At 39.4% G+C, this 23968-nt stretch overlaps 1 protein-coding gene across 1 annotated transcript in view; it reads right to left on the reverse strand.

The window, feature by feature from the left end:
* Positions 1–2942: 2942 nt before the first annotated feature.
* The window catches only part of TOX3 (TOX high mobility group box family member 3), a 43538-nt gene continuing 22512 nt past the window's right edge, over positions 2943–23968 (reverse strand). Inside the window, exons 5-8 of the mRNA XM_009699505.1 lie at positions 10061–10330; positions 8457–8684; positions 7014–7094; positions 2943–4809 (exon numbers count right to left, since the gene is read on the reverse strand). Coding sequence (XP_009697807.1) covers positions 4069–4809; positions 7014–7094; positions 8457–8684; positions 10061–10330 — 1320 coding nt within the window. The 3' untranslated portion in view covers positions 2943–4068. The remainder of the gene's footprint in view (positions 4810–7013; positions 7095–8456; positions 8685–10060; positions 10331–23968) is intronic.

Here is a 23968-nt window from a genome sequence, read left to right on the forward strand (position 1 = left end):
GCTTTCAGTCAACTGTTCGTTTGAATTTCCCTGGCAAACCTCTCAGAAAGGATGGGAACGAGATATAGTTGGTTCTGTGCTGAAATACTCAGTCCAGTCTATCACACCCGAACTGTTCGTATTTAACTGCCTCTCTGGCAGTTTCAAGGGTATCATTTTAAAACTACAGTACATTTGGTTAAATCAAGCCCAACAAGGATCCTGTTTTACTTCCATCCACTTAGCCTATTAATGCCGGCTAATACTGCATGTTCTTGTGGCAGCAAAACCTAAAGCGTACCAGGAGACTCCAGTGATAGATTACATGTACATGCTGTGTCATATCCAATTAACTCAAATTGACTGTGTACTGCATTATGCTGTTAGTGCATGGAAGATCAATAAATATGGAGAAAATCCAACGAGGCGCTCTCCATTCCCATCCAGCTCTAGTAGGTCTGAGACAGATCATGCTCCCGTGATGTGTGTGCTGCTGCTGAAGAGGGCAGGTGGTGCATAGACACCATTCAAACTTGGCCTATTCAATCCAAACTCCTCTAACTCGCCATTCATGCATAGCAAAACACCATCTGGTCCTATTTTGCCTCCAGCAATCACAGCTGACCAAAAACGATAATAACAGCTGTTGCAAAACAAAAGCCAAACAAAGGGGGGAGGGAAAGGTTAGAATGAAGTCCAGTGCTGCAGAATACTCCATGAAGTGAGAAATGGAAAAGGGGCCATTCAAATAGCCGATCCCCATTGAAAAAGAGTCAGCGCAAGACTTCTGGTTAAACTTGAGATATTTAATCCATCTGTCCTGCAAACCACAATGGTCAGGTGATAATATAAAATTGAGATTATGTTGCATAGAGGTATTTAAAGGCTTTGTTCTCCAAGTTAGAAACTAATGACCCTGTGTCAGCTAAAAATTAAACCTCCTTATGTTCTTTCATCATGTGTCAACCTGGGTTAATGTGAAAGTAGAATGTGGTTAACCGGGGTGATAAAGCATCTGAAACCTTGGGAAAAGAAGGGAGCAGTTAAGTGCTTGTAAATGATACGAGGGAAAACATTCTTTAAATTGTGCACGACACTGAAATCATACGGATACTGCATTTTTCCAGTATAAATTGCATATTAAGCAATTTAAATTAACAGTTTTATTTATGACCTATGATAGCAAAGTTATTCACTTCGACTTAGGAAATATGAACACCAACTTGCACAGTTTGAAACACAAGATGTTCTGCAATATGCTATTGTGGGTAATGTAAAATATAATTTTGTAGCAAGCGGGGGGATGCTTCTGTTTTTCAAGATTCAAATTTTGATATTTAAAATGTGCAGTCCTGCTTGTTGGTTAATTTTTTTTAGCTGCAGTAATTAAAACTATTTTTCCTGGAATTGACCATCAGTAATTCAGCAGCTCTTAATCAAATGTGATAAAACCCAGGATTTATGAAACCATTTAATGAGTGTAATAACACCTGCTTCTCGCTGCAAATAGTTGAAAACAGACTTCAGTTGTAATTAACTCTTATCACTAGTGACATTTTTCCAACGATACTTCATAGGTCTTCAAAATGACAATTATAGAACTAATACACAATTACTGTCACATGCAGTTTAGCAATTATTTCTGAAGACATTTGTCTAAAGGTTTCAAAACGACCATAAAATGGTTCCCTTTGTTATGTAACATTGGTTAAAACTGACACACACAAAACTCTCTCCCAACCAGCCTCTGCCGTGCCATTTCTAATGCAGGCAGGCTTCCTCGCGCTTGGAATAAACATCCTCCGTCCCAGACATGATTAGATATCATAGTAAGGCTATTAGGAGCATGGGTAGCTGTCAACTAACACCTATTATGAAAAGCTTCAATTTATACATGATTTTTTTTTCTGCTCCAACAAATCTATAAATTTATAATTAGAATCTCTTGCTGTTCAATATTTGTACATAATAAACAGAGTACCTGAGGATGATGAAATATTGAAAGCTGAATTCATTATTAATAAACTCACACGGTATAGTACCTCTTCCCTCAAGTCTGGTTGCAACTTTTTGGGGATCTATATTCCATTATTTTTTGGTTGTGGTCTGAGCGTGGTAGCCATGGACACCGCCTCAACCAGGATTAGGATTCTGCTCAGGTTTGACACTTGCTGTTTTTAATTTTAATTTTATCACAAGCAGTTTAAGATTGTTGCCAGTGGTAATTTGCAATTTTTATCAAGACCTCTTCATTATAGCTTCTGACAGGACAGATGCTGTAATTAATCATGCAAGACAACCGGGGATAGTGGTCAGACTGCACTCCCAGCACAGATATTGCAGGCAAAGAAGGGAAAGAAGAAAATAAAGCATTTCTCCTGTCTGTCCAGAGTAAAAATATATGAATAGCACTAATAACCTGACAACACATTGGATGTGAATGTTTCCAAATCCTTCAAATGGAATACCTGCTCTCTCCATCCTCTCTTTCATGTCCTACTTTTATGACAAAATAAAAGTCAGATAACTTGGGATCAGCCCGAGTCAGAGTCGGGGGCTTACAGACAGGAAGCCCATGGCAGTACCTGCGTTTACATCTGGAACTCAAAGACACAAAGAAAACCACAATTTGTACTTATTTGCCTCTCTGAACACTACTGCTGAGAGACAGGTTCGCTATCCTGTTCCTGCAGATAAACATAACACAGGGTAGCATGAATGCTTTGTCACTCCACCACCTGCTTTCTCTCTCTGAAGTCGCAGAAACCTCAGAGGAGCGCTACGCCACTCTTCAGCAGAGCATCTTGATGGATACAAGAGCTGATGGCACTCTCAGTTCCGATTGGTACCTGTTTACCCAGTATGTTTGATAAAAATCCAAAAAAGTTAAATAAATTTTCCAAGACAGTGTTTGCATTTCCGATTTTTCTATCAAAGACTTATGGCTCCTCAGTTTTACTGAAATGTGTTTATTCTATAGCAAGATAAAAGCATTTATTTTAGATAAGCAAAATACAAACAACTTAATTGCTGCTATCATAACTCATAAAAAAGTATAAAACAGCATAAAAACACAATAAGCAATGTAGCAATTAATAATTCATGTTACCAGTGTTTACATTAAAGCCTCATTTATGAAAACTTTACAACACATGATATGAAAACTTACAACTTTTAAAGAAAATATTTACATTGATTATTCGGTTGTGGAGTTTCATTTAAATATTCTACTGGTTTTACAGCGTATTAAAAACTCTTGCATTTTTCATCTTAGCGTTCTGTAATAACAGTTTTATTTAAGTGCATTTCCCTTTTAAAAATACAGTGTATTAAATCTGAAACTCATCACTTCGACACAGAATATAATATTCACATTTGTTCCGTAACTGGAATTAACGTAAAAGGGTAAATGTCAATATATATATTTTCTTACAAACCATGGTAGGTTTATTTGGAGAAATGAAGTGAAAGGTTGGGCGAAACATTTAAGTTCAGTTTCTTGCATTTGTTTTTCTGAAGACATTTAGGAGAGAAAAAAAAAAATTAAGAGCTTTGGCAAAAATCTGTGATTTACTCTATTTTTTCATGACAAAAAATGCCATCAACTAACTCATGTCATACAAGTATGATTGTATGAAATCCAATCATCATTTTACAGGTAGTTACAACTGTGCTTTAAGGGCTTCATGAGTTCATACTGCCTTGAAGTGCATTATTCACTTTTAGAGAAAGAAGGGTTATATCATATAACTCTGAAAGGCCATTTTGCAGTCATAAGATCCAGGTATTTATTAGGCCATTTGATTCACATATTGTAGGTAAAGCTTAAATAAATTAAAAAGGCATCACATGAAAAAGAGCACAGCTTTTTTTTTTTTTTAAAAAACAAAATGATTTATAGTCAGCTAAAAGATGATACACAGCTACATTGTAGTTCTTTATTGCCTATCTAATAGACACTTTAGAGGATCATTTGATCTGTTATGCATCCCTGCATAACTACCATCAACAATTTACAGTTTTCAGCCAAATATGGTTTACCCCTACCCCCTCCATCAACACAAAGCCATGTTGCAAGATCATTTATCTTCAGAAAATACTGACCTGCGATAATACTTGAGTCTGTGTCTGAGATTGTATTTGTGACTGGTGCTGCTGAGGTGCTGGCTGAGGGCTCCCAATGGCAGGGATGGGAGAAGTGATCTGAGAGGCTCCCGGAGAATGCTGCTGAGGAGAAGGCTGTGACTGGTGTTGCATATGCTGCATTTGCTGCTGCTGCATTTGCTGAAGCTGTATGTGCTGCAGTTGCTGTTGCATTTGCTGTTGATTAATTTGCTGCTGAAGATGCTGCTGCTGCTGCTGCAAATGTTGTTGCATGTGGTGCTGAAAATGCTGCTGTTGCATTTGTTGCTGTATTTGCTGATGCATTTGATGCTGGTGTAGTTGCTGCTGTTGCATCTGCTGCATCTGTTGCTGCTGCAGCTGCTGTATCTGGTGCTGCTGGCTTTGCATTGAGGGACTTACTTGAGATGAAGATGGCGTTGCCACCATATTTGTTCCCATAGAGCTCATCAATGGAGCTGCAATGTTTGTTGGCATGTTTGGTGCAACGGTGACAGAAGCTACAATCTGATTCATGGGCAGTCTCATGGTTAAAGGTTTTGGAGCAATTGCCCTGGGAAGGGGCTGTTGAAGAGTTTGGGGAGATGCCGATACTGTCGGGTGTTGAGAAAGAGAAGTATTCAGAATAAGGGAGGAAGACAAATTTGTAGATGCCAGTGTTTGCTGAACAGAACGAATTGTCTGGGCCTCAGCAGATTCTGCAGCAGCCTGTGTTTGGAAAAGAAATTAATTGCATTTTTAATAGAAAAAAAACTTTGTTACTGTTTACATGGAAATAAAAGTCACAGCTGTGCAGGGAGACTTCTTCATCTTTTGTTTTCTATCAGAAAAGATCGATCAGCTGCCTGACAAAGATCACGGATCCACCGATCCATTACATCACCTCTTCATCTGTCTCTGTATACAGCACCTCCAGTTCTTACTTGGGACAAAAAACTAACTCCTGCCCTTGTTCAACACCAGAAAGTCACAGATGTCACGTACATTTTGTGGCTGAAAGAGCTAAAAAGGGCCCAACACTTTTTATATTTATATGTTTTTAAAAAAACCAACCTGTTCTTTGGGAGTCAAATCTGAGCAGAAGCATACCCCCACACACCAGTTATCATGGCATAAGTGTAGTGTAGAAACAACAAAACTTCTCAAACAACATTTTAAATGTACTTGTTGTAGTTCTTTGCATCTAAGGCATCAAGACGCAGGTATCTACAACAGACAGAAGTCTAAGAGAACCTCTGTCAAGCCACGCAGCAGAATACACCAGAAGGGGTACAGCTGCATCAGCGAGGTGCCCTGCTTAGGGAGTCCTGCCCACTTCCAGTGTCCCGGAGGTTTCTGATGAGACACATCTGTGGGAAAACTTCAGTCCAAAGAGACCTATTGCAGCAAATGAGGTGTTCTGGTGCCTTTGAAGGCATAGTTTTATTAGGCATATTTTAAAATATTGTGTATGCTTAGATTAGATATATTTAAGGACCAAAGGTAGGATTCTGTCATAGCTTTACACATCTGCATTGTACGTGACATGTAGAATAGTTACCTAGAATCTCTATATAAAGACAATTGAGAAAAAAGTCTCTTCCAGCACAATTAACTGACATGTTTTAGGCATTTACCTTAGAATATGTCAAACTGAGCTGCAGAAGTGCCTATTCCATCCCTACTCCCAGCAACCACCTCGGATGAAAAAGCTACAGCAACGATGTCTTAAGTTAGAGGAGATGAGATGAATCCTGGACTTACGAGTGTAATTTCCACTCGCAGTCTTTACACAAGTTATTCGGCAGCCCAGGTGCCATAGATTTGGGGAGAAAATGTGATTTCTGATGTTTCTGAAAAGGGAATTTAGGACTGACAAAATAAATTCCCTCAAAGGTAATTAGAATTCCAGTTGCCATTGAACTTAGCATTGTGCTACTAAAGCCTTTGAGAATATTTTCTAAGTCCTAGAGACAACAGAAAAACGCAGCTTCTCAACACAAGGAGAAGAAATCTTCCAGCTTTCAAAAATGCATGTGTATAATTTCTGCTGTTGCATTTTTAATCATTAAAATACACGGCAATTTTCTGTGTGATTTACTAACGCTCGGCAGTTGTACATTCAAATAGACAGACTCAGGAGTTAGATATCACCCCTTCCTTCTGCTGCTTTCTTGTGATCGAAGATATTTTTGTAATTGATCTTTATGAAATATTATTAGAGAAATAACCACCTTGATTAATTGTACCCATATTTTAGATGTCCATAAGTGTATTTCCATTTATGGTATTCAGTTGCAACAGATCTACCACCAGTGTAGTGCTGCCAGTTAGAAAGGTAAATTCTCAAATAAGACAGCAGAGCTTTGTTTTCTTCACAAGTTTTGCTTTAGCTCAGGATCCGCTAAAATACTCCATGTGGCTCATTGCCAGCTAGTCCATTTGTAAGTACTCTCCAAATTCAGAGCCACCCCCATTTTTTTCCCCTCACCTGCAAGAAATACTTAAGCTCTGTCATAAAATAACTGCTCTCCAGCTCCACGCAAAGCAAGTCTGTCTTTCGAGAAGTAGCACTTGAGGAAAAACAAAACTCTGCAAATAGCTTGCAAATGCTAATGTCAAAAGGTCAGTATATTTTTCATGATAGAATTTTACTGTTGTAGTGAAGGGCATTATTCTGCCTCCATAGATAAAGGAAGATGTACATTTACAAAATTATTGTTTGGTAATCGTTACTGTGCCATTAGAGAGATGAAATTTTTTTGCAGAGACTAAGCAGGGTTCAAGCAGCAGCACAACATCTTGTAAAGTTGTATTACAGATATCCTAGAATTCTAATTTTATTTTGCGTAACACCACACCCTCACCTCCAGTATTTAAACACTGTTGCCAAAAGTTAATTTGCATTATACTGAAGGCAGCATCAGGCTTACCTTAGAAACGAGGCTTGCTCTATAGGCAGCAAGTGCCTTTAGGTACTCTTTTTTGGCAGCTTCAGTTTTTCTTTTGTATACCTATTAAAACAGACCACAATTTGACCAACTTCAGTTAAGATGTTTTTGCCAGAATGCTCTGAAAATCGCTTGCAAAGAAACAAAAAACACAGACCAAAAAAACTGAAAACACTACTGTTAGATGTGCTTTTTTCTTCCCTGAAACATCTAGATATTCTTGCAGGTGGTTACAGACTTTCAGGTCCACTTGCTGGACTTGCGCCACAATTTATGTTCATTTATTGTGAATAAAAAAAACCTGCTAGAGCAGCCAACTGTTTGACAAGACTACCTATGCACACTTTACCTCCCCAGGAAATGATATTTTAAATGACTCTAAGTAATAGGGATATTCGAACACTGAGTATTTCAGACACGAAAAAGCATCTGCAGTAGTATAATATAGCAAAAAATGCCTAAGCAATTTTTTTTAAAACAAATATTCGAACTACATATTAAAAAAAATAATAATCTTTAAACCTTTAGAAAAGATAGGTCATAGAGCTAGGACAATTCACTTCCAACAAAGCCAGTATGAGAGAATCCCATTGAGTTAAACAAGAACAGTTAGGCAAAAATGAATTAATCTGTATTTTCAGTAAATTTAAAGTTCACCTTTAAATCATGTTCACCATCATGTTAGATCAGACTAAAAGTTTCCAAATGTACTTCGCAAACAAATATCATTCATATCTTGCCAGAAGGTGTCCTGTATGGGAATCTACTCTTCCATTGCAGTTTCCGTTACCTGCTACTGGGAGCTGCATGGAGCATCAACAGGCAAACAGCTGCAAAGGATGTTTTTTCCCCCCTTCACTCCATTTGTAGGAGTTACATGTGTATAGAAAGAAGAATAACCCTCAAGGAAGAACAAAACTCATCATTCTATACCAAGTCCGAGTTGGAGATAACGTTTCACACACAACATCGTAATGAGGCACAGAGGATCAGCTTCAAAGGTTGGAAATCAACACGCTTTGTAACAAATTCATAAGGCAGATCAAAGGAAAATGGCAAATGTGCTGTACCTTCCCCTTCTCTCTTCTAACTTCTGATTAACAGGAAACAAGAGCTTTGAAATAGGAATCATCAAAAGATGGTCTTAACGGGACTCTAGGACAATATCAGCTGAGCTTTTAACAAACTGCCCTTTAAAATTTAAAGACAAATACAGCCATTTAATACTACCTCCTGGCTCTTAAAACAAAATACTTTTTAAATGCTAGGTCTTCAGCAAGTCCAAAATCAGTGTGGCTCTACAGAGTAAGAGGTCTACATCATCAAGTAGCGTGGTCCACTCAGAGCAGACGTAGGAGGATTTTTTTTTTTACAAGGATTACTATTTTACATTTTGTGAGTCAATGCTGCATTTTTTTTTTTTACCTGTTTTTGTTCTTCTCCTAAACTGTCCCACATAGATGCCACTATTTTTGAAACCTCTCCAAATGTAGCATTCGGGTTCTGCCCTTTAATTGCAGCTTGTGTATCTCTGAAGAAAAGGGCGTATGCTGACACTGGCTTTTGTGGCTCATTTGGGTCTTTCTTTTTCTTCTTCTTTGGAGTCTTGGGCTTCTTGCCAGAATCTGGGGCAGCTCTTTTTTCTCCAGTAGCCTAAGAAGCAGAAATAATAAGAAGAGTCAATATATGCATGAAATAAGTCAAATGAACTCTGAAAAATTATTGACAGTCTGACTTAATAATATATGGATAGAGCTACTACGTAGGCAACATTTTGGAAAGTCCTGTTGTGCAAGCCTTTCTCCTACTGAGTAGTACTTGGTCTCAGCCTAATCTCATCGGATCTACTGGAACTAAATGCATGAATAGTTACCACTCATTGTAAGCATGGCTCAGAGAGTCAAATCCTAGGAGCTTGACCTGAAAAAGTACACTCCAATGCTAATTTGTGTTAAAAAAAATAAGATTTAATCTATAGCATATTTTGAATAGGCAATCTATGTTTTTCCATTAAGATGTAATTTCAGCAGTAGGGACTCAAAAGACAAGAGCTTGGAGGCATTTCCTGATTCCCAGACTTAAGACTGTCAACTTAGACATGGGTCAGAGGTTAAGAAGCCCACCCTTCAGGCAAAAAGCAGTAGCGACTCTGCAGTTGCTATCCACCTGCAGGGAACACCCACTGTGTCCTCCACCACCCACCTCCACTGCTCCTCGTGCAGGCTCCAGTGCCGGTGCCGTAGCGCTGGAGGCTCCGTGTTACGGCCGGGCATCGGCCCCGCACCAGCGTCTCCCTCTTGCCCCTGGGATGGGAACCCCCAGAGCAGCTACAGGCAACACCAGTCCCTGTGTGCCCCTCATGTCCTGTACCCTGTTTTGTTGACTACACATATATCATTGCAACAAGGGGATAAAATGGCTCTAAATATACCTCTGTGACAGTCATGTTACTTTGATATTTTAAGGATCCTGTCCAATGATCTTTCCATATGCACATTTTCCATTAACTTAATGACAGAACCTTTCAAGGAACAGTCTAAATTAGGCCCCTTAAATATACTGCTATAATAACATTTGTGCTTTATTTTGTCGATAAAATTTTCCTTTTATAACAGATTTATTTAAAACAAAATGTAAATTAACTAAACTTTCAGTTAGAAGAAAGCTTACTTTATTCTGTCTAAATGCATCTATGTTTTATATGACTCCAGAGAATATCAAAATGACAAAACTGTCCGAAGTTGATGAGTAAAGAGATTCACCAGATCTATAAAATCTGAAACAAACTATGGATGTATTAGACCAAATATACATATATATATATATATAAAATGACATTTATTATTATGGAGGTATTAAGGAAACTTCTTACGTAAAGCAGCTAACCCACAAATGAATCATATTCCACTATACTGTAACATTTGTATTTTATATGACCACATCGCAGCTGAGATGATACTGCCACATTCATGAAAACATAGCATATAGACATGTAAAGCTTACTCACTACAGTGCATGGAATAACTTACTCTATTTGATTCATCTGCATCTTCTTCATTTATAGAGCTGGATGGGGAAGGAGTGGCTGATTTGCTGGCAGGAGGGGAGGGAGAAGTGTGTGGCAAATTAGTGCCTCCTAAATTTAGCCCCAGCTGCGCACTTAGCTGAGACTGGTTAATGGTGGTTAGCTGAGAAGGAGGCATAATTCCCGAATGAGCAGCATCAGTCATATGGACAATAGATCTCATAATCAGGGAGTGATCCTGGCGGTACTGGGAAACTTGTGTGTGACTCTGATCCTAAAAGAGATTGAAACATGATTTAGTCATTAGCGGTTACCATGTAGCATTATCAGGTAGAGTTGTTTTCACAGGCTTACAGAACTGGCGCTGTCAACTTGCAGTTCGTTTCGTTTCTTTCTAATGAATTAAATGCATTTTTAATAAATTAAATGCTGCAACAGTTACCACTCTTGCCCCGGACTTCATTTCTCCCCCTTTTGTGGGTGGAGTTATTTTATGGAATAAAAATTGCATTTCCCTATTTTTAAACATTTCTTCCTTGATGTGGTGTGAAATACCCACATAAACAACAGGGAAACAAGCTGACTGACGATACAGAGAAAACATTGCAACTGAGAAGACACAAACTGCTGTCAAATGCAGAAAGTAAACAAAACCGGAGTGGAAGTACATATATATAGAGAAAAGCATCTTCCTTTACTGACATTCAGTTATTCTTAGCTGTTACTAGTAACAGCAGTAGGTATAAACAAATCCTGTCTGAGTGGGATTTTAAAATTGTTTTAAACAAAGAACACTGCCCGGCCAGGTCTCGAGTGCAGACACTGCAGCACGCTGGAGAACTGTTCAAGTAACCCAAATCACTCCTAAAAAATCCTTGTTCACAAGTACTGCACAAAACTACACATTTTTATTTTGACTCCAACAAACACACACATGTGGAAGTAACAAGCTATGTACCAATCACCAACTTTATTTTTCTTGTACTTCATGTCTCAAACTCAAGTGCTTGCATGGTTTTGTTCCTGCTGTTTCTTGAGGGCACAAACGATGTCGTCTTCTACATCTGCACAACACTTACCACATTTGTAAATAAAAAGAAGCGAGACCCCGAAGGTAAAGTCAACTGGAATCTGCCTATGAACAACTCCATTTTCTTATTTTTAACCACACACGGATCAATATGCAATGAAGGAACATTTAAACAGAAACGATTTTTAAAACAGTTAATAAGTGAAGAGAATAAATAGCTCACAAATTGATTCAGCAACCTGATTAATCTATAGCCATTGTTTGAACAGACAGAAACATGAGAAATAAATTAGATTTTGAAAACTCTTTCATTATTAATAACCTACATTGTAATTAGTAGCAGGTGCAATGATCCCTAATGAAATGACACAGAACAAAACAGCAATGCTGGGAGCCCACCGGACCTTCCCAGTGCTCTCTTATTAAGTGTGGATAAGCCCAAACCAGCTCTCAAAAATTGTGTCAGCATGGAGGTAAGTTTAGCCCAAGTGACCTTCCCCTTACTTTTTACAACTCTTCCCTCAATAGAGGCAGTGGTTCTGTGCTCCTGAAAGCCTTTTCTTGGATGGGACAAGTGCAGCTGTACAAAGCAACAATATGTGTGTTAGAGAAGATGTACACCCTACCTCATCCATCTCACATACAAGTGCTGCTGCACACCGCTTCCCTGTAGCAATAACTCATATTAATTCAGAATTTGGCATTCATCTGTCTTTCTGCTGAAGCCCATATAGAAAAAAGAAATCCTTCTTAGCGCAAAAGTGCATGTAGTGTTGCACCTGGATCCAGTACAGTTGAAGTTAACTCCACAAGCTCACAATCCAGACCCCGTACACTAGGTCTCCCTCTCATCCTCCCCATGCTTTCCAAGCTATTGCCAGCTTGGCTCATCATCCATACCACACCACACTGCTTTTCCTACTTCTTAAATTCTTTTAATATTTTCAGTAAAGGAGTGTAGTTCCTTAGAGATGAATGCATGTGCCAAAAGCAGAGCACTTGATACAGAAAGATCAAAACATCAGACTTATTGGCTGAAATACCCATTTGCTTCAGGGCACCTTTCTGTGAAAATTTACTACCGTTAACTACAGGGTCATTTTGATTGTGAGTTGTATTGGCAGTGGCATCTGGAAGTCATTCAAAGTCTTTTGTAAATGGATATCACTTTCTGCATATTACTCCATTCATTTTAGTTTACAGACATTACTTTATTGCATGAAGAAAAACTCTGCTGGTAAAGCAAAGGTGGAGACCATCAGAATGACCTTCTCTCATAGAAATTAACTTTCTTCATTATTTTGCGGGCAGTACTTTCTTGGGGCTGTTCTACACCTAAAAGGCTAGCTTTTGTTCTCTCTTCATTGTTACTCAAGGCAGGCCTTTCTGGCCTTTACACCGAGGCAACAAAATGTGATGACATGGGTTACAAACCATGTACTCCAAGTCTTGTCATTTCGGTTGCATCTATGATTTTGTTGAGACTAAATTCTCTTGACTTGCACTGACCCAGAATCTAATTTTATACACAAGCCCATGAATTCTTAACTGTCCCTTTTTCTGACACTATTTGATATGTGTGTAGTTTTTTACATCCACTTATTTCATTCCAGTTTTTCTTTTCTGTATCTTTTCCTAATTTTTTAAGCTTTTTTTTTTTAATCTTAAAAACTTCAGTAAAAGCTAGAAGTGGAAACAACAATATTTTGTAACAGGCTATCTGGCACCAAACAGATAAAACATATTATATAAAAAGAAAATATTTTGTATAATTTTAAATCTCTTATCATTTACATCATACGTGCATATGATAACAACAAACAATATCTTTTCTGCGTTTTGAATTTAAGCTATATGGCTAATCAATATTAAAAAAAAACTCACAAAGAAAGGAATGGAAATTTCTTTTTTTACTTTGTGGCACTGTGTTGTGGGCCTCAACAAACTATGGTACCTATAGAAAAGCTTTCAGACAAAAGAGCATAAACCATTTTTCATGTTTGTACAGTGGTTTGGTAAGTAGCAAGAAGGCAGGGGAGCTAATCAACAGCAACATTAAATTCCACAGCATTTGTATATAGCTCCTGAACAAACTAGATCTTCTAAGGAGGAATCTATAACCAAGAAAACAAAATTTCCATCAATTATCTTAACTCTCATTTTTTCCATTATACTACAAAGACCAATACTGAACCAAAAGGAGCAGTAGCATTTCATTATGCATGAACTGTTTATCGAAGAAATGTTTAACAACAAAAATCATCTCATATCAAAAGCACACATGAAAATGCAAGTACACTAAAACATCCACATGGCATCCTAATTACATTACTACATGAAAACTGAAAAAGTTGTGTATTCAAAACAATCCATTGAGAATACTGTGGAAATTTTAGAGAATATTACAAGTTCTTTTACATAAACTTAACCAGAAGTAAAAGTGATACACAAATATTATGAGCATTCAGGATTCTTGTAACATTACGCAAAAATGACAGATTAGTTCTGACAAAAATTTGTGAACTTCTCAAGCGGAGAGAATCAAGTTTTGACTGAGCCTGATCTGCTTTAAAGTCTTGGATTGAAGCTAGGCAAAACTTGGTGATTTTAACACAAGTCAGGCAAAACTCAACCACCACTGGTTTACTCAGCATGACAATCAAACAAGGACATGATGTGTGAAACAAAACACTAAAGAGAAATAACTCGTGTGATTCCTCTGCAGACTGAAATGACTTTGTCTCACATCTCTCTGTTGTTATCCTACACAATAGGGTAACATCCTAAACCTAAGGTAGACAGATATTTACTGAAGGGAATGCCAGCCACCTCTCTGATCTCTTCAATTATATACATGGATAAAAGAAGCAAAACATGGTTTAAAATGTTTCCCTCTTCTCAAAACAACTTTATGGTGACTGCATCTAGGTACATTGGCTTTCTGTCACCACTCTCTTGCACAGCTCCGATAGCACACGTTATAAAGACATTCAGCATTTGATGCACAGAAGGCCTCATCAAAGGAACCATAAGGATAACTGTCCGTCAAACTACCCTACTCTCAACTATTCTAATCTATTTAGACAGTTGTGCCAAAGAAGTTACATTTAGTCATATTGCCAAAGGACATGTCTCACGACATATGTCAAATATACAGCTTATTTTACTTTGATTTGTAAAACGGTAAGTTCTCAAAAATTGATAAAACAATTTTTTGTTCCTCAACAGCCACTGGAAAGCAAACAGAGTAATGAGACTTAAAAAAAAAAGGAATGTGTGAACTCCCACGCTTTATACGTTATTATCAAAGGCAGTTTTTAGCAATTACTGTACCTGAGCCAGCGAAAGCGAAACATACCATTGAGTACTAAGGGAAAAATTAAGGTAATAAAAGGTAGTTTGTTCTTCTGCTATCAACTCATTAAACATCCAGTAGTTAATACAGCTAGTATTTATTTTGAGAGAGAAATGCATCCAGCCATTACATCAAGAGATGCCCAATTTCCACTTACCCTGCATTTTGAGAATCATTTACTTACGGTAGTTTTATCCTGGATTTCTACCCTGATATAATTTTAATCTCTAGGAACATTCAACATATTTAAAAATACAACTAGGAAATTACTTTTTAGAATGTTTTGGGTAATACTGAAGTCTTGATTAAAATCAATGTCCACAGCTTTCAATCATTTAAATAGGCAACAGCTCCAGTAAGACTTTTTCAAGCCATGTCAGGAAGGAGCCCATGGAAGTGCCTACAGGAAGACGTAGGGCTGGGATCTGACCCTATATTGCATGAGCTAGTTTACGGGAAGTGAGAAATCTGCCAACAAAAATAACTATGCAAAACCCAGCATTTATGGTTATGCTCATTGTGCCCTGGTTTAAGAAGCTGACTTAAAACATTATATATTCTACTGCCTTAGGAATTCGTCACTGTCAATGTAACATAACCTGATGTCATATTTTAAAGGATATTTTTGAGTTGAAGCGAATGCACTGCAATGTAAAGAGTGAAATCCTCAGTTGTTCCTGTCTGTAAATTACTCCCCTTACTTCTGGGCAAGTCAGCATATCTCTAGAAGAAATCCTCAATACTCTCTTTCTCCACAAGTGAAGTATAGATAAAAGAATCCATTAATCGAAATTTTTACAAGATTGGAATTCACTGCCAATCAAAACAAATCAAACTAACAGGATGCTTTTCTCTGTCAGAGATTAAATCCTTACTTAATAGAATACAAAACAGTTGCACTTGGTACTGCCACCACTGAAGAAGTGTCCTTCCTCTCCTCTCCGCAGATACTGCCATCGCTAATACATCTGTCAAACTGCAGTTATCAGAAGATCCACTACAAGCAGCAGCTGCTTTTCTCTGACAATGAGAAAACTCCCATATTTTGCTTCATCTCTCTGCAGAAAAGTAAACCTTACCTAATTTAATTCCCAAATAAAGACTACAACAAATAGTACATGTTGGCTCGGAAAAAAACCCACATATGTCTGCAGCTGGATCTAGAAGATCTGTTGGTGACAGGAGGCTTACGCACATTCTGCTGCCTGAAGAACATGAAGAATACGCATTTTCTTGGTCTGTGTGCTCCCCCAGTCCCACTACATCAGAAATCACTCTCCTGTTCACACAGAGCACATAAGCACGGAAGGGACATGAAAAAAAAACAAACCAACAAAACAAAACATCTGTTCACACAGAGCACATAAGCACGGGAAGGGACATGAAAAAAAAAACAAACAACAAAACAAAACCAAACCAACAAGGTCCCACTGATTTATTTCTCAAAACTGAGCAACTATCTCCTTCTGTTCTTGCAATCTCAGATTGTCAACAAAATCGGGAGTAAAACCTCTGAACATCGATGTAGTATTAAGAAGCAGGCATTCTTTATAGCAGAGCCAGATGCACGGGGGATCGCTCCTCCTATCGTGCACATCAAGCCAAATGAAGATACACATTAGAGTCAATAAAATATTTGCATATTCATAGTACACTGCATATTCATTGTTATTCACACTTAGGAGTGGTTACAAGTTTCTCGCTTCTAATGGAAATTAGCACGCATCCTCAGACAGCACTAACGAAGCCTTTTCCTCAACTGCGCATGCTCCCCAAGCTGGGTTTTGCCCTCTTTCGGGGGGCCAACTGAGTCGGTGGTCGCCATCTCCCACTGCCGCCTTTACCTTTCCCCTAGTTACTGCTCATTTCTCCTGACTTTACACTTCATGTGGCAACTTTCCAGCCTAACGATGATCCGGGGTAGGATGTTCCTCTTTATCAGTCTTCAGTTGCACTTCAAGGATTCTCAGGAGTTCGCAAGCATGCAGATTTACGAGCTCATACAACAGTACTACTGAGAGTCTGACTTTCGGCTGATCAGTTCTCCGCCCTCATCGCATTCCGCATTCCTTAGGTCATGCTGCTCTTTTTGCCTGAGAAATTGGTTTCTCTCCTCTGCCTGTCCACCTGTTTGCCATCTACATAATTTCCCTCCTTTGACACTTACGATTCTTCATATATATATCGTGAGTCCCACTTTTTACAACCGTTACATATTTTTTGAAATAAATTGTGGGGATGCTAGAAAAGCCAATTGCTTCATCATGATCCATATGCTGTTATATAGTGCTATAATCCAGACAAAACACAATCAGGTTACTATCAGGAGGATAACAACAGGGTGCAGCATCTTATTAAAAAGTCCTGTAGCAGTAAGTGACCTCCTGAAAAGACAGTCCCACCATTGGTATTCTCTGTCTTTCTTCACTTGTTCCAGCATGCAATGTATTTCTCTTACATCATGATGGACAGTAATCAAAGTCTTTTATCCATTTTCTTGAGTTTGTTTCAGTAGTTGTTGTAAATCATCATGCCGTAAGAGTTTCCTTACTGAAGTGAGATTCATCCCAATAGGGGTAGGTTGTAGATCTTGAATCAAAGTATGGTTAAGGAAACCCTATAATATACTCTGATTTGCTTTTGCATAGTCAACTTAAAAACTGTAGCTATAACAATATGTGGTTGTGTAAAACCGGTCCTGGAGACCCACATGCAACTCAGTGGGTAGAAAACAACAGAATCAGAAGGCAGGAAAAATCCGTGACGAGAGTACCCAGGCCCAAACATCACGTGCTATCCAACCCCTCCGGGAGGAAGTGCCGGAACATTCCTTGCTGGGCAGGGGGCGTGGAAATCCATTTTCTTGCTGCGTATGCAGACTCCAACTCCAGTGGACCATGGTAGCATGGCCACCAGCCTCAGCATTGACCACAAGGGCCGCGATCGAGTGTCACAAGGGCCGTGATCGACAGCCATGCGTTGCTGGAGCCCCAGGAACAATGCAAAGAGGTACCCCCCATCACGACATAAACAATGAATCCATTGGTGAATCACACCACCAGAAGAGTCGTGAGAAGAAAGGACAAAATGTTGTATACAATCCTGTCAGTTTATATTGGAGCACATGTTCTTTATCTGTTGCTCTAATTATTCTTTTAATATGCATTTGTTTGCCTTGCGATTGTCATCGTGGACAATCACCTTTTTCCTCTGATCCCTCAGAGTCGTAAGCCTCAAATTTGGCCTGGGACACATTTTGGTTTTGTAAAATTGGCTAACTTTAGATATGTTATTGTTAGAAGAAGGGGTTTGTAAAATTGGTTAATTTTAGCTATGTTATTGTTAGAAGATGACACTGTTAATAATTGCTCATAGTTACCGTGTGATATGTGATTCACTTCTATACTTATCTTCTTTATCTGTCTCTATACCACCACTGTGGAAGACGACTACAAGGACTTCAGGAACGAGACGGTACCCACCAATGTTTAAGTCACAGGGTAGTGTGGCGGACAGATGAACAACAGCTAACGGTGCACGTGCAGGGTGCTAGTTCGTCAGCCTTGGAGAGGGTCTTGTCTGATGCAACCCTCGAAATAGTCTCCCTGCGACCACCTGGGCCACACTGAGCCTGTGCCGAACCAGACCACACCCACCATGCATATGCATGAAGTTTCTTGGAACTGGGCAGAGATTTTGGGACTCGAACTGTATAAAAAAGGGTACCACCAGAAGCTGGGGCAGGACCCCCACCACCAAGACATCAGAACAAAGAGGACCAACGGGACGCTGCTGGATCCTCAGGCGGTGAAATGGTCTTTATCTGTCTCTCTCTCTGTCCCTCCCCTTTTTCTTTTTATGACTAGATGCAAGTAAAACATGTGGCACGGGACTTGTTTATCCAGTTACATTATTCAGTTAAGTAGTTGCCATTGAGTTACTGTATCTAATACCGTACCTTGTATTTTGTATTAATAAATCATAAAACTGGTTGGCTGGTGTTGTTCCACCTTAATTCTGTCCAAGGGAATTATGAACTTGGCCATTGGTCTCAAGGGGAGGTGGTCATCCTAAAGAGCTTCTTTTGGGTCACAACATGATTGCATCCACAATTGAGCTTGGATACAGCTAAGAGCCAAAGAGATATTACTTTGGGCTGCACCAAATGCTTCTACAATCAGTTGGTGGTCTTTTTCATTAACTCTCTCCCACTGGGGTAACATGTCAGATAAGAACCGTCGGTGAGTTGTTAATGCTGTTAGAGAGGATAACCATGCTAGCTACACTGCTTAAGATGTACCTAGGAACAATGAGCAGGTTGGCTCAAGCGCAGAAATATTTAATTGCATTATTCATTTCATTTGAGAGACTATAATGGATTAAATAATCCTGTATTTCTGATCACATACAGTCCAATTTAAAGAAACTGTGTAGGGTTTAAATGCAGCGTTGTACACAGAAATCTGACATGCCTTCTCATGGGTAGATCTATTGATCATCTGACATTCCATTTTAATTTTTTTTCCCTGCCATTCCTCAAAGTTGGAGAACTTTATTATCAACTTCATCTATATCCCAGCTCCACTCATTTTTTTTTAAGTATACTTCATCTCCATACATGACCACGGTGGAAAAATTTAAATCTCCCTTACTAGAGCATATCCGCATACTCCCAGTATACTTAACAAGAGCGCCCATGGCCATCTTAAACTTTCCTGCCTGTAAACTAAGAAAAACATCATTGCTAAGGGTAACAGTGAGAACACAATTTTTAGATTTGTGGTTTGTCATTCTGACATTTGAGGAGCTCTGTTACTGGGATAGTTAAACCTTAATTAAGTCACGCTCTCGGAGTTTTTCCACTCCTTTTCATTATACTTGCAAGAATTAGTACTTCTATTTAATGATTGAAAAAAAAACCAGAAATAGTTCTTAACAATGCCCTAGAAAGAGATACCAAATAATCTTGTATAACTCTATTTCCTATTAGATGCATTTGGTCATCTTTTCCCATAACAGAATTAACTGGGTATGGCTTCCCATAAAGGATCTCAAAAGCGCTCACTCTTTCTTTACTTCTAGGACTGATTCTGATTCTCATTAATGTTATTGGCAATACTTCTACCCATTTCAGATGGGTCCCTTGGCACAATTTAGCAATTTGTCGTTTGAGAGTTTGCTTCATTCTTTCTGCTTTCCCATGTGACCGGGGTCTCCAGGGTGTATGCAGTTCCCATTTAACCTGAAGGAACTTCGATATTCCCTGTACTACATCAGCAATAAAATGGAGTCTGTTATTTGATGATAAGTCCTTCTGGTATTCCAAATCGGGAAAATATTTCTTTTAACAGTACCTTAACTACCTCCCTTGCCCGACTGATGCAACATGGGAAAGCTTCTGGCCAGCCTGAAAAAGTATCAACCAAAACAAGGAGGTATTTATACCTATTACAAGTAGGCAATTTGGAAAAATCTACCTGCCAATGTTCTCCAGGAGTTATTCCCCTTTTTAGGTTACCATATGGTGGCTTTCACTGGATTTTGGGATTATTTTTTACAACAGAGGGGACATTTTCTCGTAATTATATCTGCCAGTGTCTGCATCTTTGGTCCTACAGCATATTGCTTAACACTATTGACCATTGCCTCTGCTCCCATAGCAGTTTCTTTATGCAAGTTAATAAGAATAGAGCTAATTAATTGGGAAGTGACTAGGACTTGGTGGGTGGACATCGCTCACCACCCTTCCTTGTTTTTACTACAATGCAGTATTTCAACAAATCTACTGTCCTTTTCTGAATACTGGGGCAGTTCTATCTCCAAATTCCTCGCAGGTATTAATGCTTCTTGCATCTCTTTCTGTAAAGCTGTCATCTTTGTTGCTAAATCTGCTTTGCAGTTGCCTTGCCTTGGGAACTCAGCAATCCTTTCTCTTTCCAAATGGCTCCATGAGCGTGCACCACTCTGAAGGCGTATTTGGAGTCTGCATATAGATACTGATTCTTCGATTTTATCCCAGTTCTTAGGGTTCAGGTAAGAGCTATCAGCTCTGCCTTTTGGGCTGAAGTATTCCAAGGCAAAGATCATATTTCAATTTTTCTTTTTGTTCTGCTCCCAATTCTCACTGGCCTCTAGAAATTTCATATCCCAAATACTAGACTCGCCCTTGTACTATCTGCACCTTTTTCTTAGACACCAAATACCCAGCTTCACTCAAAAAGTTCAGCAGATCAATAGTGGCTTTCAGACAATCATCTTTCTGGTCCACTCCAATTAAGATACCATATTTTTCTCCCCATCGTTGGATTCTCCCACTTGAGGGCAAACAGCATCTGACTCTGTTCACTTACCGGGATACAAAAGGCAGCATCCTTTAAATCTAACATAGTAAAATATACATTAGTCTTGGGATCATAGTCAACAAAGTATAGGTTAGGTACCACTGGATGAATATCAGCTGTAATCTGATTAATTTCCCGTAGATCTTGTACTAATTGGTATTTTGGGGATTTAGGCTTTCTTACTGGCAGAACTGGAGTATTATATTCAGATTGACATTCTCGCAAAAGTCTGGATTCTAGGAAGGTGATAATTAGGGGTTCTAAGCCCTTCCTAGCCTTCCACTTCATTGGATATTGTTTCTTTCTTACTGGCTGGTCTCCAGGCTTCAATTCTGTATTTATAGGTCTCACATTTTTGCTCTATCCTGACTTCTTTGTAGCCCATACCAGTGGGATAACTGCATCCATAACCTCGCTGGGTATGTTATTACTGTTGTCACACCATCCTCTTGTTTATTCCAATCCTGTACGTCCATCAGGAGGCATATTTGTGCTTTCCATGCCATCCCTGGTGGAATACGCATCTGAAGCAAATTCTCAGAGAATGTTTATTGTGCGTGAAGTTTACAGAGTAAATCCCGTCCTAGTAGTGGTAATGGGCACTCTGGCATATAAAGGAACTCATGGGTTAATTTAGTATCACCAATCACATATTCTATTGGTTTTTAAATAAAAGGCCTGGTGAGCTGCTTTCCCGTTGCCCCAAAAATGGGAATTGTATGTTTACTTAGAGGTCCCTTACAGCTAGTCAGGACAAAAGAAGTTGCTCCACTATCAACTGAGAAATCAATAGTTTCGTTCCCTAGCTTAACTGGAACCAGGGGATCAGCAGGGGAGACCTTAATGTTTTCCCGTGGTCCCCTGCATTCGTTATCTGAACTCTCCAGCATTATGAGGTGACTTACAAACAACATATTGAACATTTTCTGATTTACCTCCTCTTCTCTTTTTAAAATTTTCAAACTAAAACAGTCCAGCTTTTTCAACACTAAATACAGAACAATCTCCCCGAATATTCCAGATTGCTGCTCCTTTCTTATCAGAAATCAGCTTGCACAGACCTTCTTTTCACACACACATCTTCCCCTTTCTCCATTCAGTTCCCATCACTGATCACATAAAATACCTCCATATATCAGGGCCACTTGATCCACACACACATTTGCTGCTTATTCCCCAATACACCAACAAAGCCTGTCACAGTCTACCCCCGTAGTTGCTGGGGTCCTCTTCTGGCCTCTGTCTACATTCCTGTAGTTTAGTTCAATTTATTCTTATTTCCTTGCAATCTCTAATCACACAGCCCCCCAACACACACGCTCCCCACAGGCTGTATTGCAAGATAACATTAGAAACCTCAGGGTAAACCCCAGCAAAGGCAGTACGGACAGCAGAGGCAATTGGAGGTGGGTCAGCAAGCGATATAGAAGGAGAAGCGTAGGGTAATGCAGAGATTGGCTCCGCAGGCACCTCAGTTAAATTACGTTTTCGAACTCGTACCATACACCGCACCATAAATCTTTTGTCAATTTACGTTGATAAAATATCTTTTCATTTTAGCTCCTGATCCCACAAGTATAATCATATCATTTAACATTAATTGTAATATGATATTATATTTCAAAGACCCTCCCTCAGGCCACTTACCCTGATATTCTAACTTGTACATAGGCCACCAATGATTACAGTATTTGATCAATTTCTTTCTAGTGAGGGTATGCCCCCCCAATTTTTTTCCAATGCTTCAGAATGCATCCGAAGGGAGATTTCTCTAAGACTCCTCCCTCTACCGATTGGCCCAATCCCATAACGGTGAACACAAAATATAATGCCTGACAAATATCAAGACAAATAACTCAGACAAGACAGTACAAAACCTAGAATAAAGCACACTTTCACCCAATCATTCATACAAAAAACCCCAAATTTCAATGCCAAAACGAAATCCAAAACTTGATTGTGCAATACCATTCCAAGTTCAGTGTTATCAATATTTAAAATCCGTCCAATCTCTGAGCGTCCTCGGTGTATTTCAGGTGGTATTTCAGGTGGGACTCCAACCCACAAATGTGCACAATACCTCCCAGGAGCTCCACAGACTTTCATCTAGCAGAACGTTAACCTCCCCTTACAGTACGTACTGTGTAGCCCAACACTGCAGGGCTTTTTGCCTTGCCTTACAGGCAGGTACCTTTACCGTCCCTCAAAGAAAGAAAAGAATGCCTTTACCTTCCCAGGGGTCTTGCTCAGAGCTCTTCGGTCCGGGGATCGGAGGTTCTCCCCCTGCATCCCTCGGGGTGGGCTGGAGGTCCTGCGATCCCACGGATCCGTTGAGATTCAAAAGCAGCCTCCCATCTGGGTCGCCAGAAACTGTCACCGAAATCGGGAGTAAAACCTCTGAACACCGATGTAGTATTAAGAAGCAGGCATTCTTTATAGCAGAGCCAGATGCACGGGGGATCGCTCCTCCTATCGTGCACATCAAGCCAAATGAAGATACACATTAGAGTCAATAAAATATTTGCATATTCATAGTACACTGCATATTCATTGTTATTCACACTTAGGAGTGGTTACAAGTTTCTCGCTTCTAATGGAAATTAGCACGCATCCTCAGACAGCACTAACGAAGCCTTTTCCTCAACTGCGCATGCTCCCCAAGCTGGGTTTTGCCCTCTTTCGGGGGGCCAACTGAGTCGGTGGTCGCCATCTCCCACTGCCGCCTTTACCTTTCCCCCAGTTACTGCTCATTTCTCCTGACTTTACACTTCATGTGGCAACTTTCCAGCCTAATGATGTTCCGGGGTAGGATGTTCCTCTTTATCAGTCTTCAGTTGCACTTCAAGGATCTCAGGAGTTCGCAAGCATGCAGATTTACGAGCTCATACAACAGTACTACTGAGAGTCTGACTTTCGGCTGATCAGTTCTCCGCCCTCATCGCATTCCGCATTCCTTAGGTCATGCTGCTCTTTTTGCCTGAGAAATTGGTTTCTCTCCTCTGCCTGTCCACCTGCTGCTTGTCTACATCATGTTGGCTTGAGAAGCTCCTCTCCAAATTAGCAGTACAAGCTTAGGCCTGCTGTATGCAAACAGCAAAGGCACACTGCAAACAAATCCTGGATAGTTTAAAATTAAGTGCCAGAATGTCAGATAAATGCGGTTAGTAGTTTTGTTACAACCTCTGC

The sequence above is a fragment of the Cariama cristata genome, unplaced genomic scaffold (genome assembly GCF_000690535.1).
Source record: "Cariama cristata isolate BGI_N322 unplaced genomic scaffold, ASM69053v1 scaffold7844, whole genome shotgun sequence".
Taxonomy (NCBI): domain Eukaryota; kingdom Metazoa; phylum Chordata; class Aves; order Cariamiformes; family Cariamidae; genus Cariama; species Cariama cristata.